The sequence below is a fragment of the Protomyctophum bolini genome (genome assembly GCF_963924005.1).
Source record: "Protomyctophum bolini genome assembly, chromosome: 16".
In the NCBI taxonomy this organism is placed as follows: Eukaryota; Metazoa; Chordata; class Actinopteri; order Myctophiformes; family Myctophidae; genus Protomyctophum; species Protomyctophum bolini.
This window is the reverse complement of record NC_137877.1, coordinates 31,886,385-31,910,475: the sequence shown is the minus strand read 5'-3', so window position 1 is coordinate 31,910,475 and position 24,091 is coordinate 31,886,385. Positions and strand designations below refer to the sequence as shown.

Genomic DNA, 24,091 nt, shown 5'->3' with positions numbered 1-24,091 from the left:
TGTCTGCAACAAAAATAATAGCTGTAAACAAATCAACTAAGCAAAGCAACAATAAGAAATGCATTACATATATAACAGAAATACTGAAATAGAAAATGACTGAATATAGCTCCCACATTAGGGATAATGTTTTCTATACTCACTATTTATGAATGAAGCATAATGTATGTAACACCTCCTAATGTGACCCATTGGAGTACATTGCCCCAAACTGGAACCAATGGAGTCCATGCTGTTCTTTGTCTGTCTGAGAGTCATTACTGTGCTGGTGTTGATAACAGTTCCCTTGTTTCTCTCTGCTCCTAGTGTGCTATATCCCCTCCTCTGTCTTCCCAAGGAGACAGTTCAGACTTTAGTTCACACCCAGTGTTACTCTCCGACTGTTGTTTTGCTCTCTGTGTGTGTGTGTGTGTGTCTCTCTCTCTCTCTCTCTCTCTCTCTCTCTCTCTCTCTCTCTCTCTCTCTCTCTGTGAGTCTTTTTTTGTTCCCCCCCATTCATTACGTTCTTCAATGACAGATCTTCAAAGAGCATCTGCATACACGTGTGGTGCTTGTCGCCGTGGAGATCTGGACGGAGAAGGATCACATCCCCATCAGCGTGAAGCCACTGGAAATGCTTCGCGACTTCTCCAAGTACCGGCAGCAGAGCATCAAGCACCACGCGGACACTGTGCACCTCTTCTCGTAAGTGGTCAGGATCCCCGGGGTGGGCGGGGGGGGGGGGGGGGGGGACACTTGGCAGTAGCCACACACAAGTGCAATGGACAGGACTTCCGACCGGACACATCGCGTGGCTTTCAAGCTCATTATATTCACGCTGCATTCATGTAATATTTATATTCATTAAATAAGTTAGTAGGCCTTCGCACTGTTCACAGCTGACCTAATTTACATTGCCACTGTGCATTAGCTCTGGCCAGGACTTGGACCGATGTCATCTTGTACATTTTGAGGTTATTACTAATTTCGTTGTATTACAATTTTTCTTCTTCTTTTGCAGCAATGTGACCTTCCACTATCGCAGGAGCAGTATCGCCTACTTTGGAGGCATGTGTTCGGAGAGCCGCGGAGTAGGGGTCAACGAGGTCAGATTGTGTCCCGGTATCATACTGTTTGACTCAGTGGTGGAACAAGTACTCAGTTGTTTTACTTAAGTAAAAGTATCAATACAGCAATGCAGAACTACTCCGTTACAAGTAAAAGTCCGGAATTCAAAAAGTACTTGAGTGAAAGTACAAAAGTATTGGCATCAAAATGTACTTAAAGTACCAAGAGTAGAAAGTACCAAGTAGTAGAAAGTAAATAATCTACAATCTCACAATGCGTTGCATCACGACGCATTGTGTGCTTGAATTGTAGATGGGCTATTTTCAATGTATACAGGGCTGAAGTGTTTCATAATAATTAAAGTAACTAGTAACTCAAGTTTTCAAATAATTGTATAATAATAATTGTAGTGGAGTAAAAGTACAATATTTGCCTCCCAAGATGTAGTGGAGTAGAAGTAAAAGTATTACAAAAAGTACAGTACTTAAACCCATTTTGGGCGGGAACCCCTTTTTGTTAGCATTATGTAACGACTGACATAGAAACATAGCTTTTTCAGAAAACTGTCAGGATGTAGAAGACATTTTTAGAATATTATCTCAGGTCAAAATGGGTTAATGTACTATTATCACAGTGTGTGTAGTTACCCGCAGGTGTGTGATCTGATCTCTGATCTCTGCTGCGTGTATCCGCCAACAGTACGGCAGCACCTGGGCCATGGCGTCCTCTCTCTCCCAGAGCCTGGCGCAGAACCTGGGCATCCAGTGGGATCCGGCGTCCAAGAGAAGTATACACACCATGGCTTTTGCCTTTTACTTACTGGCTATATACGCTGTCAAATCCTTGAGTGTTGCAATCCATGACTTTCACGTTCTACCTCATGTGATTCATTTCAAACAAGACCACATTTGCCGCACGAGAGACCAAATTCCGACCGATCTTCCAATAAGGAATCCCGGCCCGCTTGATCAGGCATGGTGTTGCGTTGATAGGTTCAAGAAGTACCAGTTGTCACTTGTCAGCCAATTGGTGTCCTGACCGACACCGACACTCAGTGGCAGAGTAGTGAGAGCACATTCAACCACAGCAGATGTGCTAGTTATATTATACTAACAATAATGGTACACAATACACATACATAATGTATTCATTCAAATAAGTCCCAGATTGCAGCTTTAACTTTGAGAGTGTACAAAATGTGTACTCTCTCACAGTTACATTATTTAACACTGAAGATGTGTTTAGGGGAGGGATGATTGATATACTGGAACTTACGACACATAACCACTTGGCATTGTGTGGCTTTAATACAACCCAACCAAACGTATTCCTTCAAGCACTGCTTCATTTCCTTCTCTCCTCCTGTCGCTCTCCCTCTTTCTCTCTGTCTCCCCCTGCCTCTCTCTGCTCTTCACTTGCAGAAGAGTGCGGTTGCGCAGACTCCTGGGTGGGCTGCATAATGGAGGATACTGGGTAAATTCCCAAACATCCCCTCTCCATTGCCCTCACACACTCACATACAGTACAAGCGATTAGAATGACACTGTGCTGATGCCTTAATAGCATGGTCACAGACTACATTTACATACAGACTGTATATACTTTCTCTAACATGCTTAGCTGAAGAATGTTCTCTTAATGTTCCCGTTTTCATACAATATCATGATATAAGCATTTCCTGTTGCTCTCCTGCAAACTGAAGGACGTGTGTAGATAGTAGATAATAACCTTCAAATAACCTTCCACTAATTCTGCCAATATTGCAGTGCCCCACGTGACATATTTTAATTAACATTTCCTTAATTGAACAGCATTTTACATGACCCTTATCTGACTCTAAGTTTTCTCCTTGCATCAAAATATAATATGTATTATTAACATATTGAAATAATAAGTGCATGCAAAGGTAGTCAGTACTAGACAATGATGAATAAATAACAGAATATCTTTCGTCATTATCTTACGATAACAAGTGTCAAACAGCAGCATAATATTGGAAGCTCAGTGGCAGACTGAGCATCTCTCCAGGGACACAGCCAAAAGTTGTGTGTGAATAGTTCTCTGACATCCTTCTCATGATGACTGTCTCCTATGGTAAATAGCTCAATGCACCAGGCAAGCACTGTCATTTTAGAGCCTGACCGATATATGGGTATAATATTTGACCTTTTTTGCCGACATCGATATCTGCATTTATTCAGATGATGATTTTTAAACACTTTCAACCTGACTTGGTTAGTACCTGCTCATGTAATCACACTTTACATTATTGTTTGACAAGAAGTAATTAGACTTTTAGGGATTTTAGGGACAATTTGTTTAATTTATGACCACAGATACTGTACAATTGAAAAACATGTTTTTTTCTGGTCTTTAAATATTCTCAAATAGAAACTTTAATCTAAGTTAGTAAAATGGATTTCAAGATTTTACACTTTTTTAAATCTCTACAAAAATCAAGATCGCCATCAGACCCAAAAATCTGTCGGGCTCTAATTGTCATTCTCACTGGAATACTGAAGCCTAATGATCAATAGGTGTTCACTGCTTCCCCAGGGTCCAGCATCCTCGGAAGTTTTCCAAGTGCAGCATCTCCGACTACAAGGAGTTCCTCTTGAAAGGCGGAGGGTCCTGTCTGTTTAATAGGCCAACCAAGGTTAGAATACATACACATAATACACATTAGAACACATAATTGACAGGCCATGTGAATCCCACTCACTCTTGTTGCTTCTTTTGCCAGCTGTTTGAGCCAACGGAATGTGGGAATGGATTCGTAGAAGTGGGAGAGGAGTGCGACTGTGGAGCAAGAGCAGTGAGTTTCTCATCAAGAGATTGTTTCTGTTATTCATCAGGGTTTGACACAACATTTGTGTTGTACGGCTATGTGTTTCGACTGCCCTCCAGCCCCTCATACAACAAAAATGTTGTGTCAAACCAAGTGACTCCCACCGGGGTTGTGGCTCTTATAGAGCGGGAACTCTGGGGGGAGGGGAGGGGGGGGAAAAAAGGAAAAAATTTATGTGAAAATTAATAAAAAAAACTTTGATAAAAAAGTTACTGACTCCCATTGGAAATGAATTGCGAGCTTGCATCAGTAAATAAGTCTCATGCATCAGCTATACATCAATCTGTTGTGACCGTGTGAGTCAGGCCTTTGTCTGATGCATTATGCCCCTTGCTTGTTTATTTTCAGGAGTGTTACAAGGAATGCTGTAAGAAGTGTTCCCTAGCCAATGGTGCACATTGCAGCGATGGCCCCTGCTGCAATAACACCTGCCTGGTAGGAATAATTTATTATTTATGTACTTGTGGCACAAAAAAACAAAAACAATCACAAAATAATACCTCATTATAATGTAACCGTTTTCTTCTCGTCCTCTCGTCAGTTTTACCGGCGGGGTTACAGTTGCCGCTATGCTGTGAATGACTGTGACATCTCGGAGACTTGCACTGGGGACTCTGGACAGGTGTTTTGGTTTGGATTGGTTGTTGTTGTTGGTTTACACCAGTGGTTCCCAAAGTGGGGTCCAGGGACCCCCAGGGGTCCTTGAGGGAGTTCCCCAGCTAAATGATAGTTTGTAACCAAATGGACCCTTATGGGTCTGTAACTCTCAGAGTAAAATAAACATTAACTTTACAATATAAATTGGTGTCCCAGAGATAGAAATGCCATTAAATGGGGGTCTGTAGACTATTATGCATGTCAAACTGGGGTCCTTGAAATTAAACGGGCTGAGAATTACTGCTAGAGCCGAAATAAAATATTCTCTTATGTCCCTGGCATATCTTTTCAAATCGGGGTCCACGGGCTAATTAGTGTCAATTTGGGGGTCCTTGACATGAAAAGGTTTGGGAACCACTGGTTTACACTATTCACCAATATACTGTAACTGGCAACTGCATATTCAAAACACTCTGCCTTGTTATTTCTAAAACATGTTTCATCATTTGCAGTGCCCACCGAATCTCCATAAACAAGATGGCTACTTCTGCCATCTAAACCAGGTATAGAGATTTATGACTCCAGCACAGCCAGCAGTCATGCAGTGTTGGGAACAGTGTAGGCAGGATGGTTAATGTTTCTCTTTCTCTGCAGGGACGCTGCTACAGTGGAGAGTGCAAAACCAGAGAGAATCAGTGCAAATATATATGGGGGCCAAGTAAGTTTACGATGCCACATGTTCAGGTACCACTATGTACTTAGTAAACCAGGTTGCCCCAAGCCAAGGCTCTGTACTGGGTCCGCCATTATTTCCCTTTACATTAACAGCTTTACTGCCGTGATTAAACATTCGTGTTCTAGATCTCCCTGCCGTGATGACTAACCTTTGAAAGGCCACTGCGCCGACTTGATAGTTACTTGTCTTGAGAATCCACATTAAAACGTAATCGCTTGTCGTAGTGTTCAAAACAATATTCCAAAGTGCCGACAACAGAGCGGAGATGCGATGCGCAGCACCGCCGCCATCAGAGCGGAGATCATTGTAATGCACTGGACTCAATTTCCCATAATCTCTTCATTGAAAATAGCTGATCTGCAAGCTCACAACACGTTGCACTGTGTTTCATTGCGAGCTTGTAGCCTACATCAGCTATTCTCGCCGAATGTTCACCCCAGAATAGGGACACAAGGGTTTAAGTGGTTATAGTAGAAACTAAAGACACAACATTATCACACTGCCAGAGAGAGAAACGAGACGTGATGATGTGAAGTCAGTGCAATACTACGGTATATACAGCCGGTTTTAGTCCTAATGTGGTCTCTAATCCCCCACCCCCGTCTTCTATTATCTTCTATTTGCAGAGGCAGGAGGCTCCGAGAAGTTCTGCTATGAGAAGCTAAATACGGAGGGTACAGAGAAGGGTAACTGTGGAAAGGATGGAGAGAAGTGGATTCAGTGTAGCAAACAGTGAGTTAAACATTATGGCCGATTTCCATTGAGAAACATACTTCAGCAGCTTTTTCCTCTATGGCTGGTCTTATCTGTTTCGTAGTCATGAAAATCCATTTTATGGGTTTAAAAATGTTTGATTGATCATTCACACACACAAACACACACACAGGCACGCACACACACACACACACACACACACACACACACACACACACACGCGCACACATGCACGCGCACACACACACACACACACACACACACACACACACACACACACACACACACACACACACACACACACACACACACACATACACACATACACACATACACACACACAAAATAACAAATAGTAATAGCAAATAATAGAAAAGTATTTGTGTGAACAGTAAAGCAGTTTCTAGGATATTTTTGTCTACTGTTGTAGCAATGGAAACAATAAAGAGTGTTACTGAGGCATCTGTGCAAAATTGTCTCTGCATGCTTTTGCAGTGATGTGTTTTGTGGGTACCTGCTGTGTTCCAACATTGGACGCGCCATCCCACGCATCGGGGTGTTGAAGGGAGAGGTCACACCCACCTCATTCAACCACCAAGGCAGGCTGGTAGACTGCAGGTAAACACTGTTTTTGGCATATTCCATCTCCACTTCCAGGACAATTCCAGAAAGAATACAGCTATTATCTCTCTTTATTTCTTAATAACGTCCCCCTCCTGACACAGCGGTGGCCATGTTATTTTGGATGATGAGACTGACTTAGGCTACATGGAGGATGGCACTCCCTGTGGGCCGTCTATGATGTGCCTTGAACACAAGTGTCTGCCCATTCAGTCTCTCAACATGAGCATTTGCCCAAGTGGACCCAATGGACAAGTGTGCTCTGCCCATGGGGTGAGTCCTGATGCACAATAGTTATACATGTAATATGTCTTATTACCAATCTATCTAACTAATAATAAAAGTTAAAATTATTCACCTAAATGGTGCTAATAGTTGCTACAACTACTTTGGGAGCAAAACGTATGCAATGCATGTACAGTTGTACACACAACCACGCAACCCAAACTCACATACTTTGGGTATGTCATATATCCCCGAACAGTTATGGACTAGTTATTATTAATTATCGCTTAGTACCTTAGTACCATGTAACCTGTACAGCACTTTGGTCGACCATTGGTCGTCGTAATATGTGCTCCATAAATAAAGTTTGAGTTGAGTTGAGTTAGCTTAGCACCGGTAACAACTTTGGTACTACCAATGCAATTTTTGGGGGCCCAAAGTTGTTACCGTGGTGCTGATAAGCATGATTGTTTTCATCACTGTGCAACGTCTTTCTGATTGCACTTTAAGACTTCTGTGTGGCACCTGTTCATCTCAGGTTGATTTATTTATCAGTTATAGCATTTATCATATTTAGCTGCAATTGCCAAATTGGATTTCACTGTGCTTTCCCCCATCATTTGGTCTGTTGCTCTCTGATGTATGCAGGTGTGCAATAACGAGGCTACATGCACCTGTGACACCACGTGGGCAGGGACAGACTGTAGCATGCCTGACCCGCCCAAGGAGCCAGAGGAACCCGAGGACGAAGGACCCAAGGGTCGGTTTTCTATACCTCAGGCCTCTCAGCTTATTGTGAAAGGCCTGAATATCACACTGTTAAATGCATGTCTTCAGTCAATTTATATTACATTAATATTGCAATGTCTCACTCACACTCTCTCTTTTGTCTGAGATTGTTAGATAAATTGTATGTCTGTGTAGTTGACAACGTCAGGATTGTACGGATATATGCCTCTAATGATTCTCCACATACAATGAAGCGAGAGGAAGGGTTATATAAAAATCTAACGGCATTTCGCTATGGGACACATCCAATCTTGGGAGCAGACAGAAGTATCCTCATACACTCACATTCGATTAGAGAGCATGGGCCTGACTAAATCTGACAGTGATCCTCATAGCCTCGGCCTGGGGTTCGTGGAGGTCAGAGATATCTCCTCTCCTGTACGACCAGCCTTGGCAGCTCCCACTGCGGAAGGACCTGCTCACGCAGGTGGGGTACGAGATATTCCATCCTTGCCCACAGAGGCTAGACCTGTGGGCCTGGCCTGTGAGAGGATGAATTTGTGTGCGGAGGGCCTGCCCTTGAACGTGATAGCACCGATTCAGGTGGCTAGGGCCCACTCCACCAGGAAACAGTATGACGTTGCCTGGAGGGTTTTTGAACGATGGTGCACTGGCCAGGTGGTACCTTTTCAGGCCTTGGTGTTGACGGTTCTGACCTTTTTGCAAGAATTTCTAGATAAAGGGAAATGCCAATCATCGATAAAGGTCAATATCGACCTGCCATGTTGGTATTGGTGATAAGAGGAAGGAATAGAGTCCGCAACACTGGTAAGGAAAACTCCTTCGTTTTGATCACTGGGATCTCCTTCCTGAAGAAAATCCCAGTGATCGAAACGTTGAATTGATAAACCAGTAGAGCTGAGTTTTCCATACCAGTGTTGCGGGCTCTATTTCTTCCTCCTGTACTGCCGTTCGTCCAGCACCTGGGCTAGAGTGGATGTGCATGTACCTCTGTATTGGTGATACGGCCCTGAGTGAGCATACTCTCATACAGAGGTTTATGAGAGGTGTGAAAACTGCCCGACCGGTTGTCCGGTCCTTGGTTCCCCCAAGGGGCCTGTCTTCGGTTCTGGACACCCTTTCAAGGGCAACTTTTGAACCGCTAGAGACGGTGGATTGGAAGTTCCTGACACTGAAAACTGTCTTGTTAGTGGCTCTCACGACAGCCAAAAGTGACATGCAGGCACTCTCGGTTAGTCTGGAGTGCACGGTCTTCAGTGGGGACAGGACTAGGATAATGGTGAGACTGAACCCAGCCTTTACTGTCCAAGAACTCTAACTCTGTATGTGTCCCTCAAACACAACATTATAAATCAGGATAAATTACAAAGGAACTTTATACAGAACAACCATCAGTAAAATAAATCAATTGAAGCAGGAGCAATCACGGTGAGAAATGTTCTGGAGCATTCCTTTGAACTGAGGATAGCAGGGAGCTCAGTTTGAAAGAGTTATGGGCTTCATATATAGGACGGCTCCCCTCAGGAATGGTAGCCAACTATTTGTGGCATGGCGTGCCAGCACTAAGGCATTAGTGGATTGTGGAAGCCATTCGACTGGCTTACACTAGCACAGTAGGGGCTTTGCCACCTGTGGGACTAAGAGCGCACTCCACAGAGGTACTGTATATCGGCATCCTGCTGGGCACTATACAAGGGTATTTGTCTGTCTAGTTCTGATAATCTTAGACCCCTTTTCCACCGAAATTTAAATTTGTAATACAATAAATCATTGTCTTCGTGTAAGTAATCAACTGGGGAAGTTTCATGGTGACAATCTAATATAGGTATGGTTTTACCACACTTAATTCATAATTAACCTTCCAATTTTGAAGCTCTGGCTCATGGACTAAGAACCACAAAGAACTGAACTCTTGCTCTTCCACAAGGCAAGGTCCAGGGCATAATGCATTATGGATAATAGATCTCTTAAAGGCAATGGCACCTGGCAGGCACACTTATTGGTTTAAGTTGCGTAACGCCCAAACCACACCTATGCATAATGTAATGGGTAGCGGAGGTGTTATAAGGATTTAGGTGGTGGCACAAGATAGCATTTTTTTTACGGGGGAACGCCTCTTACACAATACTAAATCCCCAAATGAAGGAAATAGGGCTCCTGGCACTTAGAACACATGATGCGGCTAGGACCGTCAGCTGTTAGGGCTTGGAGCACATACAGCAGCCTAGGACTGTGGGCTCCTTAGCTAGGGACGGGACCAACGGGTCGGTGATCTGGTTGGTCCCACCTTACATAATCACAGGACCACTGGGTCGGTGATCTGGTTGGTCCCACCTTACATAATCACAGGACCACTGGGTCGGTGATCTGGTGGTCCCACCTTACATAATGACAGGACCACTGGGTCGGTGATCTGGTTGGTCCCACCTTACATAATCACAGGACCACTGGGTCGGTGATCTGGTGGCCCTAGGGTTTGTTCCATGTGGAGTGTGGCCGTTACGTCTGTGACATAGGCAGCCTTGATGGGACACAAGAGAGAGGGGTCTGTTCAGTGATAAGTTAATGCGGTCTCCCATAGCGAAATGCCAAGCATTAGATTGTCATATAACTGTGGTTATATAGCGTAAGCAATCTCACATTCTGCAACACTTTTATGTTTTATTCTATTTATAAAATAGAATAACCCACACACATTTATTTAAGCAATGTTTCCGTCAATACTAGACCGTCAGGCATCTCATATTTCATTAACAGAAACACAGATATTGTATGCTTTATATGTTAATGCTGGGTGTATTACACGCTTCATATATTCATGTAATGAGCAGCTGGCACCTACACATCAGTAGATTTCCCATAGGGCAGTACAGGGTCGTTTGACCTTAGGGGACGGGAGGGAGGGAGAGTGGGGGTGGTCACCCCCCGCCAAGGGAAACAGCGTCACTTTTACATCCATGAAGCAGAAGCCTGCAGTTTGTTTTTTTGACTGGGTGGTAATAATGCTCCTTCTTCCTCTGTGCAGTGAGCGTGGCCACTAACAGGCTGATAGGGGCAGTAGCAGGGACCATTCTGGCCCTGGGGGTGATTTTTGGAGGCACAGGGTGGGGAATAGAGTAAGCATATCTTTAACCCTTTCACGGCTCTTCCTCTCATAGTGGTGCCTCAGTGTGCGGGCGGTCTCGTGAGCCGGCCTGAGCCCGCGTGTTGTGCGTCCCGGTGGCTTTGTGTTTTCTCGTGTGTCGGTCGTGACCCATATAAATGTCATGTGATTTGGATGTGTTCGGTGTTGTGTGATTGATTGGTGGATCCCCCCCCCCCCCCCCCTTCTCCTGCCGCGACCTGGTGTTCCCCATTACTATGAGCCTCTTTCCCTTCCCACCCTCCACCCCTCCTCTATTCCCCCTCCTTCCTCTTAGATGTCTTGTGGTTGCTCCTGTAATCCTCTCCTTTCTGGGGCATGTGGGGCGGTAAAGATACAAGCCAAGTCCAGTGAAGAGCCCAGATAGTGAAACCGTCTTGTCAGTCAGTGGTACAAGCTGTGTGGTGACTGACTGGGACTCCCCACATGACCATTTCCATGGCTCTCCACACACAGGCTACATTGATCGCCTGTCAATCTCTGCTTAACTCGAGCCGTATGGTTTAGTGTCCTCCCGTTGGCTCTAGTCTTCCTGAACAACCTAACGAGACAGACTGCCTCACACGGTCCTTTTAATCAATAACCCACTACCTCAACTGGCAGTCATCCCATAAAGGGAAGCTCATTAGTAAGACATACAGAAAAGCATGCAATATATATATATTTATATATAATATCTGTAGACTGAATCACACAACTGTAATACCTTTCTTATGACATGTTGTCTGTTCTATGTGAGATCGTCAATGTACTAGAGTAATAGAGTTACGTGTTACTTATACAGTACGTGTACTGCAGGAAGAACTTATGTCTTTTTCCCCCCATAACCCTTTACAGGTCCTAGTGCCACCAATCTAATTATAGGCTCCATCGCCGGAGCCATCCTTGTGGCTGCCATAGTGCTGGGGGGGACTGGATGGGGCTTTAAGTAAGCAACACGCTGCATGTCTCTCCTACCGTAACTCTAGCATCCCTGCTGCTTCTAGAGACACTGGGGTTTGAGCTCCTGCTGCAGAATACAGACCCGGGATGCACACACACACACACACACACACACACACACACACACACACACGCACACACACATGCAGTACACCAGTGATTCTCCACCTTTTCAATTATACAGACCCCCAGTTTTGGGAACCACCTCAAGGACCACTGGGGGTCTCAACGGGGGCGTTGAGAACCAGTGTACTATACCATGGGTCAACCTTCTTATATTGTGTCTTAAAATGCATACGGAGAGCATGTGCCTGTCACAACTCATCCACCATGGACCCATGCATGATGTTATGGCTGGCCTTTTCTTTGTGTTGTATTATATATAAGTGTATATGTCTTTTACCATAGGATAGACAGAGTGGAGGGGGGGGGGGGGGTGCTGGTCTTTGAATCTGTAGCAGAATCTCAAACTGTTTGGACGGGTGAAGCCCAAAGCTTGACATGCATGCTCAGGACAGGACCACAACAGAGGTCTTTCTACAACAGAGGAGAACAAAGAGCTAATGGTACAGGTAGATTTACATTTTTTATTCAAATGTGATGTTGTAGGTAGACCGTTTGTCTCTTCAATTCATTTAGGAAGGAATTTCACTGTATGAAACACGAAATGAATAAGTTCCAATCAACCACTGATTAGCCTGCTGTCTTGAGCAACAGGGGTTTTAATACAGCTTAAATCAAAATAGGCCTAAGGAGGAACTATAAGAAGTACAATACTGCAGCCACCAAAGCATGCCACTTAGCAAAGCATCATGACTGTCACCAAAGACAAAGAAAAGAGAGATAAAGAAAATATTTCTGCATGTTTACTTGGTTGACATGGATGAGGTCAGTTCATTGCACAAAGGCTGAGCCCAACCCAGGATGATTTTGGTCCTGGGTGACCATGCTCTCAATCTCATCACTACCATCATTTTTTTCCTCAATCCGGTACTGTTCGAGGGTGAGTTAAGTGGAGTTGTGAGAGAGGGAGAGAGAAGCCAGGACCATTTTGTTGGCCGCAGCCTTTGTGCCATGGCTGGCCACACCCACCTGGATGGCCAGGCTCCGCCCATAGAGCAGATCAGGACTCTCGGACCCGCCCACACCAGCTGCCATTGCTGCCTGCTTCACAGACCTGGTACAGACACGGCGCATTGCACTGCATGAACCACGCACATCAATAGTGCCACCTTCAACTGGCCTACTATTGAAACAGGTGCATGACAGACTGATACTGTAGAAGCCCCACAACAAGCCACAGTACGGGGAGGTTATGCATCGCTCCTGTTGTTGTACAGTACGTGGTATTGTCTCGTTATAACCGTTGTCGTAGTAGTAGTAGTAGTACTAGTTGTTGCTGCTGCTGCTGCTGCTGTGGTTCTTGTTTATGTGGTTGTCTCCTCTTTCCTTCCTCCATAGAGTACATTGTATGTTGGCTCTTTTCTCCCAGGTGGTTATGTTTTGAATGGAGCTAATGTGTTTTCCATCAAAAATGGTAATGAAAAGTGTCTACCACACCTAGTAATCAGATGTCGCACGTACTAGCTGGTAGGTGACTGTTCACATGTGGGCGGTGAGGGTATTTATATTCACCAACATTGAAGTCCAGAACACATACTGTAATTTGGTTGTCATCACTGTGATCACATTTCTTTGACTTAGTGATATACATCTTGGATGTGTCCTGCTTTGTCATTGATACTGATTGAATGTGATGTTTAAGGAATTTGGTAAAGGTAATTAAACATATATATATCCTGGCCTTGGGAGTCAGTTAGAATAAAAAAACCTGTCAAACATAAATATGGTAGGCTGTATATATCTAAATATCTGGATGTAAGTGTTTTGTGAATGCAGACACCGCCCCCTGTCTTGTATATTCAGACTAGGCTATGCCGGCCAATAAGGACCTGTCTTTCCTCATCTCACTGTCTTCAGCATATACTTCATTATAGGGTGTGGGAAAGTGCTTATAAATTGGATGGTAAGCACAATTTCCTTCTTAAGACTTTTAAGCACAATAATGATGAACCCTACTGCACATCAGCAGGTAGCACAAACATAGTGACTCAAGTACCGCTCTGAACCATCAGGGTTTCTGTTCCCTGATGATCATCCGTAAGTCGACTAAAGCCAGCTGAAGAGATGAGTGTGGTTGCTTGTCCAGCCTGCATTGATTGTGTTACAGATGTCACTGTTACAGACACTGACGCTTGTTTCTTCTTTCCCCATCGTGTGACTGATAAGAAATGTTAAGAAGCGGCGGTACGACCCCAACGCCTCAGCCATCTAACCGAGGACGGATGGCGATCGGAGAGGGACTCCTCCATGACTTCCTTATTTGGCTACTTGACAGCTGGACTGCACTTATCTGCTGCTGACCTTTGGCATTAGATTTACTTGAAAAAGACATAGTGGACAATTTTAACAAATTCCATCGTAGTGGCATAGAAACGCAGGCTCTTCGCCCCCCCACCTCACCCACCTAAGTACCCCCACCCTGATCTCTAAGCGTGACAGAGCTCCTCTTCTATCCTTTAGTGCCAGTGCACAGGCGTTCAGGCGGAATCCACACCACCACTGACCACTCTCACACCTGGCATGATTATCCGCACAAAGCGTTCTGCTCGCTGGCCCTGGCATGAAGAGCCCTCTCTGCAGGACTCTGCATGGCTACGAAAAGCTACAAATATACAGCAAAAAAAAAAAAAAAAAAAAAACTAAAGACACTGAATCATCCAATGGAGGAGATAGCCTCTTTAAAAAACGAACCCCGGGGAAGCCTATAAAAGGCTCCTCTTCCTTACTTCACTTATAGGTGCTGTAGATGATAAGGTGAGGAGGATGTCTGCATGTAAGGACCCGTACGGGCCATGCAGACCACCTAGACATCGAGTATACACAGACACACGTGGCAAAACTGTACATAGAAGGGCGGAGTTCAGATTCCGAATTACAACATATAATTTTACACTGACATAAATTGCTTTTCTTTTATCTTAGCATGTTGTATAGCGGGTGTTTTTGGCAATGTTACTGAAAAATGCAACAAAATCTATAATTTGAGTCAAAATAACAAAGAAATTATGAATCTAAAAATGAACTATAATATTCAGTTCAGCGTTCATTCAAGTAGTCACACACGCTGCAATACTGTCCAGTTAGAGGTCAAGGGTCCGACTCGGAGCAAACAGAGAAAGCAAAGGTTGCATTGAGGGGCAGGATGTCAGTTCTAGAGGTCCAGGCACAGTGATTATTACATAGACAGAAGTCAGGTATTTCAATGTTGCCAGGTCCTCATAAGTACTTCCAATAGTGACTCAAAAGCCAAAGAACCAATCCCCTGAACATAATGGATGTTGATGCACACAGAGCACTTTCCCCTCTGTCTGCATCCAGGTACCTCTCCCAGTGCTGTAGGGTAGGCACACAGTCTGCCCATGCAAGCTCTCACCTGTCCAATCAGGTCTCACTAACAGTCCTCATTAACACCCACTATACTGGCTTGGCCTTGTGCTCTCATGAACTACTACTGTAGAAATCAAGTTCAGCTCTACTGGTACGCTGCATGCATTCACTATAGTGGGCTTATAATTCTATACGGGAGTTCCAAAAATCCGCAAGAAAAATATGCTACAAAAGATAGGTGCATGTCAACAACAAAACATTTAACTTTTATTTACTATGCAAAGAAAGATATTGCACAAACGTATGGGTTAATGATATCAACATAAACATGGAAATACAAAAACCTCTGCTAATGAGCTAAACTTTTGTATTTGGCCACTCCCACACTTTCATTTAATAGCTTCGAAATACTCAAAATAGGAAAGGAAAATATAAAACAGAATTAAATTCGTATTTCCAACAAAGAACTGAGAGAGCATCCTTTTACATTTGTGGAATTGAAAATCATTTTTGTGTCTTTTTCATCCAATCGGACACTTTTAATCGGACATGCGCTGTTCAGTGCCTGACTGTACATATTGAGGCCTCGACAGGATTAGCTTGATTCATACTTTGACGGTGTCGCTCGCTGAGAACAACCGACCTGCAAGCTCACAGCACAGCGCTTGTAGATCTGCTATTGTCAGCTGTTCTCGGCACGCAACCCCGTTGAGCAATGGAGTATAAATTAGGCTTTCCTTGTGCAGGACTCTCGTTTCCAGTTCAGCTGATGGTTGGTGTATTCCAGGTGCTGCCATAGCACTGGCATTGTGTAAACCATGTTAAGCCTAATTTATACTTTGCCATACGAGCGACACGGTCGTATGACAAAGTATGCATTTGGCTTTGTTCATCATCATGTGTCCCTCTCTCACTGCATTATGTACAGTTGGACCGACAAATAAACTACGGATGTATTTTATCTAAAGTTGTCTGACTTTTTGTGGCCTCTAGCCGTTGGTGAAATGGTGCTGCAGTAGGAAAAGTATTGCAGACAGTTGTGGTTTGACTAGACAATCTTGCTCCCTGACTGAATTCTACCCTCTCCCCATGGAACAAACTTGTCTCGTCAAACCACTTGACTCCCATTGAAACTGCATTGCGAGCCATGCGACACAGATGGCGTCTGGATTTGTTTTGTCAAGACCTTCCTATCAACAATCACTAACATTACATTATATTTTGAACTGAAATTATGCTCTGACTGCTCTGGACTCTGGACTGGGACTGGAACTTCTGCAGTAAAACTATGCCTTTCTGTGTCATCAGATTCTGAGTCTGAGTGACAGACCAACCCAGTACATTTATTGTGCCTCTTAAGCAATTACAGGAATGCATGTGACATTTCACTCGCTGGGGCATTAGTCATCATTCTGCTCAGTTTCTGATCAGCTGATATCGGAACTTCCAAAGATGGCTTTGGGGTCTCTCCTAGGCTACTGGCTTCTTCTCTTATAGAATTTCAACATAGTGCTATATTATTAAATTGTATGCATGTCACCAACTTTATCACCTCTGAATAAGAGTCTCATCCTCATGCACAAATGGAATGTGGTAGATAAAACATTGACTGGAAAACTACTTCATGGGAAGAAACTTGAACAGTAAAAAAGATGTTGTAGCAGAGGTTTGGGCAGGCCTCACCTATCAGCATGACTGATTGGCAGCCTATATTTACTGAACAGTAAAACATTTTTTTACAGAAATGTCTTCACTAAAGCAACGTTTTATTTGTATAACATCTAATGGACAATTTGTCAAGAACGTTCCGTCTACAATCACCCTAAATGCTGCTCTGCAATTGAAAGTCTGTAGTCTGGGAAAGGAACTAAAACCTGCCTTTCTGCATCACCAGAAGAGTGACAAACTAGCAATTTATTGTATTGGTGGCCTCTCCCGAGGGAAGCAATTACTGTGCATCTCATGTGGCATTCACTAAAATCTTGCTGATCAATTCCTAAAATGGACTCAAGGGTTAAACCGTCTCTCCTGCTGGCTTCCACTCTTAGAATATACAGCAGTACAGTGTCATCATACCAGTGGTCGCCTATAATCAGAATCACAACACAACAGTCACAACACGGGCAACACTCTAGGTATTGATAATTTGAATTCAATAAGGAACATGTTAAACGCTAATATATTAAAGTCTAACTCATGTTGATATGATTAGGTGATGTAATGGTGATGTTAAACAAAGTGTGTCAAAACAAACATTTAAAAAAACAGAAATATCTGTTGTAGTGAGAAAGTGGGGTTTAATGAGAAGATAGTGTTTTTAAATAAATGTAAAAATGCCAATACGGTTTGCTATGAAGGTGATGGGGGGAGGGGGGTATGATTGAATGAATTGCCCGCCCCCTATGAATGAAATGCCCGCCCCCTTTAGACAGCACAGTAGACCAACAACATTGGCAGGCACACTGGCATGTGAGACAGAAGTTTTTTTCTTTTACAAGTAAATATTCCAAAAAAGTTTAGTCGTTATCTTCAAATTACATCCTGAACATAATTGTAGGCCTACATTCAAACTCTAACTCATGGTCATGACTGGGGAGGGATTCTGTGAGACAGGTGGGTTAATGCTTGAGTTTAATGATCATTACATTACATCCTGATGTGAATTGTGAAATAACATTTCTTGTTACAGTATGTGTATCCTATGGACAATCAAAATCATTTGGGAGCATTTCATTAATATATAATATAATATGTGTAATAATATGGCAAAAATGAAAACATGCCACTTCATGTGAAAAAGGTTGCAGACCTCTGCAGTAGAGACGTAGAGTAGGCCTATACAATTAACCCAACTGATGGTCGACAAACTCAACAGACAAGAGCTCTTCCTAACCTGTTGCATAGAAGCAGTAAATAGCCTACTCGTTTTTTCTGGAAATGTCAATGGGTGGAGCCTGGATTTGTTTAGGCTGTTAAATTACTTAAAGGTGAAAATGAATGCAAATAAAAGCTGCAAGTCAGTCTATAGCCTAAGTAATTTGAAAGTGAATCTTATCTATTTAAGCTGCAGTGGATTTAAGTGAATACTGAATAGGCCTATTTAGCCAGAACGAGGCCTACCATGTATAAGAATGTAGGCTATAGGTGGACAGGCAGGCTCTCCTATGATGCATCATGCAATCATTTACTTTCGCTTTGTAGCTTCCTTGTGGCGCACGTACAGCCGGTCCGATTTTACAGTGAAACTACTAGGCTACATGCATGCAACAATATTCGTGTTCTTTATGAAACACAGCACAGGTGGTGACTTTTAGCTCGAGTTGAAAATTGAATGGATTACGCAGCATTCTTCTATAGGCTACACCATGTCCATGGTAAAGTAACCTATATTTTCCAAATAGACATATGACTGAATATTTGCCAGGCTATTATAGCATTCACTGTTTCATTGACCATTTCCTAACACGTCAAACATTTTCGAACTTGAGGAGGGCTATGTAGCTCAGCCTGCAGCTGTAGCCCCATATGTGCCCTCGTAGGGGAGAGGGCACATATGACCCGGGGCTAAAGGGCTATGTAGCTCTGATCCATAGCCCTTATGCCTTTGCAAGGCATTAGAACTATCAAAGCTATATGGCAGCCTTGGAACAATACGACTTTTTATTGTATTGTATTTTATTTAGCCTATTATTCTGACATGTTGCGTATATCTATATTTTGGCTTGGGATCAGTCTGTTAATCACAGCAGTGCCCCTTACAAAGTTATCATAATCGATTACAAAAAAAATCATATATTGGTTCAAGCAAGGCATGTGTATTGCAGTAATTGGGTTGGGTACCTGGGTTCAGAACGTCAGGCTAGCCTCTTGAAATTATATGCAGCGAGCTGCATGTCTGTAATGTTTTAAGCATATTTAAAATGCATTATAATTGTCAGGCTTCTATCCCAGGTAAGGATCCAAAATGCAGAACTCAGGTACACCATTACAAGGCAAGAATAAACGTATACACAAGGCAGAGCAAATTGATAAACCAACAATCACATGAGAGCATCAAGGGCTATATATAGACTAGGTTCATTAGGGAGCAGGTGAGGTGAGACACAGGTGGGTCCAGGTGGGTCATCAGGGCAGTGGATGAGTGGGTGTGGCACAGACTGTGGCCAGGGCTGTGACAATAATCTACTTAACAAATGTATAATTATAGTTATTAAAGCTTTGGGATTTGTAGCTTTTTAATTCATGATAGGTTCTCACTGGGTTTCAGTGAAACACCTTACTCCACCCTACAATGCCAGTTAAAACGCTGCATCATGTGCTCGTTCCAGGAAATGGACTTCCAGAAGTTGTTATTACAAGTGGAGCAGGCCCTGGACAAGGATGAGACAAAAGCTTTAGTATTCCTATGCACTGATCTCCTGGACAGAGACCTACGCTCAGTGGACTCTGCCAGTACCCTCTTCACCCTTCTGATGGATCAAGACCTCTTATGTCCTGAGCGACCATACCTACTTGCTGACCTTCTCAATTCCATCCAGCGCCCCCGTTTGATCCGTGAACTTAATCTCAGTAACCAGTTATCGACATCTAGAAGTCTCATTTCTCCTTACAGGTTACCATTGCGTGTCATGCACAGTTTAAAATTTCCATTTCATTGGACATAAAAAAGTTGGCCTATGGCATGAAAATGATTTACACAATGTCAAGAATAACGCAAGAAATGCCTACAGTATATGATATTGATAATACGAATCAATTATTGACTTAATGTACAACCCAATGCATTACAAATATAATAAGCATTAAAAACAAAACAATATGAATAAAAGACTAGTCCTATGCTACATTATCGCTGTTCTTTCTAAGAAGTTTGAACCAGCCTTTAAATTTGCCTTAAAACTAATTAGTCTTTCAATAATTGTAAATGGATAGTGGTACTCTAGCTTCACTAACTTGTTCTATTCTAAGGCCTGATAATTAGAATTAGCTGTTTAAGTTTGTTAAGAAATTAAATAGGCAAAGGAATGAATGTTTTACAAAAATGATCTTAGTGGTGTACTATAGGCAGTCTACGATAATATCCTGGAATAAATGCTGCTCTCACAGATTAAAGCCTAATTTATACAACTATGTTGCTTGCTGAAATGTACTATGTTCTTAAAAAATGAACAAACTATAATAACACAACACAAATACAATGAAGTAGAAATAAAAAATGAACCATCACTCTTTATTTATTTCATTTTAGGAAACTGCTATATGAACTGTCTGAGGATATTGCTGATGACGACTTGAGACAGATCAAATTTTTGTTGAGTCAACGCCTCTCGCGTAAAAACCTGAGAGATAATGTGGTGAGTGTATCCTAAATGTAGTCCTTAACCACATAAACCAGAGTTTCCCAGGGTCTATACCTTGCTATGGGAATATATAGTTATCGAAGACTTACATAAAAATAAAATTATATATTGGGAATATAAGTACCCTTCATGTAATGTCTGTTGCTTTTTACCAACTGCATACATTATGATGGTGTACAGTATGCACTATAGTGCAGATATGCTGTGAAGATTATGAATATCTGAATGTATTATTTTCACAGACTATGCTGGAAGTATTATGGGAGATGGAGCATAAGGATCTGATCAGCGACACTGATCTAACAATCCTGGAGAAGATTCTTGAAAGTGTGTGCCCCCGGTTGATAAAAAGGATTAACCAATTTAAAGCTGAGAGTGGTAAATACATTTTCATTCACAGTATACAGTAACATTCTAAAAGCTTACTTATGACTAGACAGACACATTGACGAATCAAAGTGCAGTTTAGCCTTTCCTTCATTTACAGGACGTTACAAAGGTCCATTGGCCCAAGAGACATGTGCTGGTGAACTCCGATCAAGGTCTTCATCTGAATATTGTTCAAAAAAACAGGTACAATTGTATACAATTTATAGTAGTTTGCCTAACTTGGTGTCTGTGTCATCTTATACTATCTTCATATCTCTCTATTTTCTATTGCCACTTTTTATATCAAGGTCTCCACCAGAGAGTATGTTTTGCACTCCGCGTGTATGTGTCCGTCCGTCCGTGTGTGTGTTTGTCCATCCAACCATCTGTGTACTGCTAATCTCCGGCACCGTTAACCCGGTCATGCCAAATTTTATCGGCCTGTTATAGCACCACCAGGAGGCTGACTTTTGAAACACATTTGAGGCCCTGGTGGAGACCTGTGCCCCGAGGGGCACTTTATCTAGTTTATATATTGCTTGCAGTCTATTTTTTATTTTACTTTTTACTTCATGTTCTATCAGGATTCAGCTTTGCATCCTAAAAGGCCTGCGTCCTGTGAAATACCAGGTAAATTTACATTGTAATAAAATGTGTATTCTGGAAGCAATCAAAAATTTGTATCATATCACAAAAAACAATACGTGCACTGAATTGAGGGTTTAATACGTTTTGAATGCATGCTGCTCATCCTAATCACATTTTCTCTGTGTCTTTTGCTATTTTATCGAATGTAATGTGATGTTCCGTGACCTCATCATTCATTCAAACGTATTTATAGCAATAAGTAATATTGAAATGTGTATGAATATCTTTCTTTCTACAAACCTATTTATTATGTGGCCTCTTTTTCCAGCTTTGAGTGGGTATTCTAATTCTGATCAGCTTCAGCCATCTTCCTACTTTTCTGAAAGATCACAGCAATCAACTCAGGTCAGAATATTCTCAATAGCCATGTTATGTCATATTCACAAATATAATATATTTGTGAATATGGAAATGTGAAATAGATCTAAGCAATAACACATTTCTGTCATTTCTTAGTTCTGAGTTTTAACTCCATATTATATTCCTAACAGTTCTCTTCCACTAACAACTCTCTGGGTGAGTTGTATTCTTTGTTGGTCAGTTTCGTATGCCTCATTTGCATACAGTCTAAAAATATAGTAATAGTATACTCCGTATGATTTGATTTTAAATTCTTCCATAGATGCAAGGGTCTCACATAATCCTAGTGATATGGATCTCTCACATAGACTGGGCCTCCTAAATACCTGTACTGCCACTGGTCAGTAAAAATATATAGGATTTCCAATGTGTAGTTATAATGTGGTGCCCGTGTGCCACATAGAAACTTAAAGACATCTAAAAATTAGATACAGAAAATAATGTAATTGTGATTAGGGTCTGCCCATTAATCTGCACTTTGTGATCAACCCTCCCATAGATTTTCAAACTACAAATACAAAGGATGAGGTATGTGACTCATCATGGCTGACTCAAGTTGTCAACTTGTCGTAAAAACTTGGAGTGCAGGTTATAAGAGTTTACATCAAGTACTCAGATTTGTTACTCAGATACTGTTACTCAAGTAACAGTAGCGGAAACAAAATTCCTGTACTGAAAATGTTACTAAAAGTACTTGCTATCTTGCCATCAATTCATGCGTGTTCTTCACCTTGTGTCTAGGGACTTGGAACTTATCCTATGACAGGAGCACAGAGAGGTATCTGCTTGGTGATAAACAATTATAACTTTCAAAACTCCACGAAGAAGCTTAACGATCGTGAAGGGACCGAAATTGACGAAAGTAAGGTCAATTTAAATTATTTATTATGCTAATTAGGCTACATATTGAATGCAAATAACTAACACGCTAATGTGTATGTCTCATTATGTTAACATAGAATGCCTGGTGAGTGTGTTTGAGTGGCTGGGCTTTAAGATGCATGTAGAGCGGGACTGCACCAGGGATGGAATACTATCGGTGATAGAGGACCTCCGCAGGGCGGACCACAGTCAGATGGACTGTCTAGTGTGCTGTGTTCTGAGTCACGGCCTAGAGGGGACTGTCTATGGTGTGGATGGACTGCTCATCCAGCTCAGGGACATCACCGAGGCCTTCGGTGGATCAAACTGCACCTCTCTGATCGAAAAACCCAAGCTGTTCTTCATCCAGGCCTGCCAGGGGGACTTCGAACAGCAGGCAGTTCACATTGAGACTGATGCTGCTAGTCCTGGACCAGTCTATGCAGATGCTGTGGTGCCTTCTAGTCCTTCTGGTGCAGATTGCTTGATGGGAATGGCCACTGTTCCTCATTTTGTCTCTTTCAGGCACAAGAAGCAGGGCACATGGTTCATTCAGTCATTGTGCCAAAACCTGGTGAAGTTGGTGCCTAGGTTAGTAATGTAATGTCTTCTAGTTATTACTGTGACATGGAATCATATACTGTATGTATTGAAAAGTTGACTATTCATTCTCTTTGATTTTTATTAGGTCATATGATCTCGTATCTATCCTGACAAAAGTCAATGACGATGTCAGCCAGAAGACCGATTCCAGTGGTAAAAGAAAACAGATGCCACAACCATCTTTCTCACTCAGGAAGAGGGTGGTCTTTCCTATCCCCAAAGCCCATCCACCTTACCTGTCTTAGAGACTTTTCAAGCACAGATCTGGTCCATCTGCCCTTCAGTTGATCCCATCATTTATGTTCTTTGGACCATTTGTAATAGATACTGTAGCAGTGCATTGAATGTTTTTAATGAAATGTGCAATCCCAATCATGTTGTTCTATGCAAACATAAATAGCATTCTAATGCTTTTAACAGTGTGTGATTGCTGTTTATAGCAAATACCTTTTAAGTTTTTGTGGAAGCAAATCATGAAAATTTACTCATAATAAAAAGTATAATAATAAATAAAGTATTAGCAAGGCACAGGCTGAGCAAAGATCTTCTTGGATAACAATAGTTTATCTTAAAGGTGTAAAATGTGATTCTGTGAATCTTTTAATGTTAAATAGCTCTATATTCTGATAATCATTGCAATAGACTGGGAACAGGAGTGTCCCTGTCTCTCCAACTGTATTGTTTATTTGTTTGTTTTAGAGAGAGAACTCATATTAGGCTATGAGACTTTTTGGCAAAACACTTTTATTTTAACCATAGAAATTCACATTTGTGATGACCGCTATGGCCGTTTTTTTTATCCCAAGGAGTGTTTTTTG

General features: G+C 42.3%; 2 protein-coding genes across 2 annotated transcripts in view; both read left to right on the top strand.

Moving 5' to 3' along the window:
* The window catches only part of adam23b (ADAM metallopeptidase domain 23b), a 30,415-nt gene extending 14,382 nt beyond the window's left edge, over nucleotides 1-16,033 (top strand). The window contains exons 11-26 of the mRNA XM_080786605.1: nucleotides 518-684; nucleotides 1,001-1,085; nucleotides 1,747-1,834; nucleotides 2,469-2,520; nucleotides 3,604-3,703; nucleotides 3,791-3,862; nucleotides 4,244-4,330; nucleotides 4,437-4,517; nucleotides 5,005-5,055; nucleotides 5,147-5,210; nucleotides 5,855-5,960; nucleotides 6,438-6,560; nucleotides 6,668-6,836; nucleotides 7,437-7,548; nucleotides 11,518-11,608; nucleotides 13,912-16,033. Of these exons, the coding sequence (XP_080642731.1) occupies nucleotides 518-684; nucleotides 1,001-1,085; nucleotides 1,747-1,834; nucleotides 2,469-2,520; nucleotides 3,604-3,703; nucleotides 3,791-3,862; nucleotides 4,244-4,330; nucleotides 4,437-4,517; nucleotides 5,005-5,055; nucleotides 5,147-5,210; nucleotides 5,855-5,960; nucleotides 6,438-6,560; nucleotides 6,668-6,836; nucleotides 7,437-7,548; nucleotides 11,518-11,608; nucleotides 13,912-13,957 (1,494 nt within the window). The 3' untranslated portion in view covers nucleotides 13,958-16,033. The remainder of the gene's footprint in view (nucleotides 1-517; nucleotides 685-1,000; nucleotides 1,086-1,746; nucleotides 1,835-2,468; nucleotides 2,521-3,603; nucleotides 3,704-3,790; nucleotides 3,863-4,243; nucleotides 4,331-4,436; nucleotides 4,518-5,004; nucleotides 5,056-5,146; nucleotides 5,211-5,854; nucleotides 5,961-6,437; nucleotides 6,561-6,667; nucleotides 6,837-7,436; nucleotides 7,549-11,517; nucleotides 11,609-13,911) is intronic.
* A 2,300-nt stretch (nucleotides 16,034-18,333) lies between these two features.
* Nucleotides 18,334-24,013, top strand: casp10 (caspase 10, apoptosis-related cysteine peptidase). Its single transcript, XM_080785346.1, has 13 exons — nucleotides 18,334-18,446; nucleotides 19,401-19,684; nucleotides 20,321-20,426; nucleotides 20,675-20,810; nucleotides 20,902-21,005; nucleotides 21,386-21,431; nucleotides 21,718-21,794; nucleotides 21,941-21,965; nucleotides 22,072-22,149; nucleotides 22,309-22,337; nucleotides 22,551-22,671; nucleotides 22,769-23,261; nucleotides 23,359-24,013. The coding sequence occupies exons 1-13, from the start codon at nucleotides 18,438-18,440 to the stop codon at nucleotides 23,516-23,518; spliced, it is 1,668 nt and encodes a 555-aa protein (XP_080641472.1). The 5' UTR covers nucleotides 18,334-18,437; the 3' UTR covers nucleotides 23,519-24,013.
* Nucleotides 24,014-24,091: the final 78 nt, after the last annotated feature.

Coding starts and splice junctions, on each gene's coding strand:
- casp10 (XM_080785346.1), top strand. Junction 19,685..20,320: donor AGTCTCATTTCTCCTTACAG/GTTACCATTGCG, acceptor ATTTCATTTTAG/GAAACTGCTATATGAACTGT. Junction 20,427..20,674: donor AAAACCTGAGAGATAATGTG/GTGAGTGTATCC, acceptor TTATTTTCACAG/ACTATGCTGGAAGTATTATG.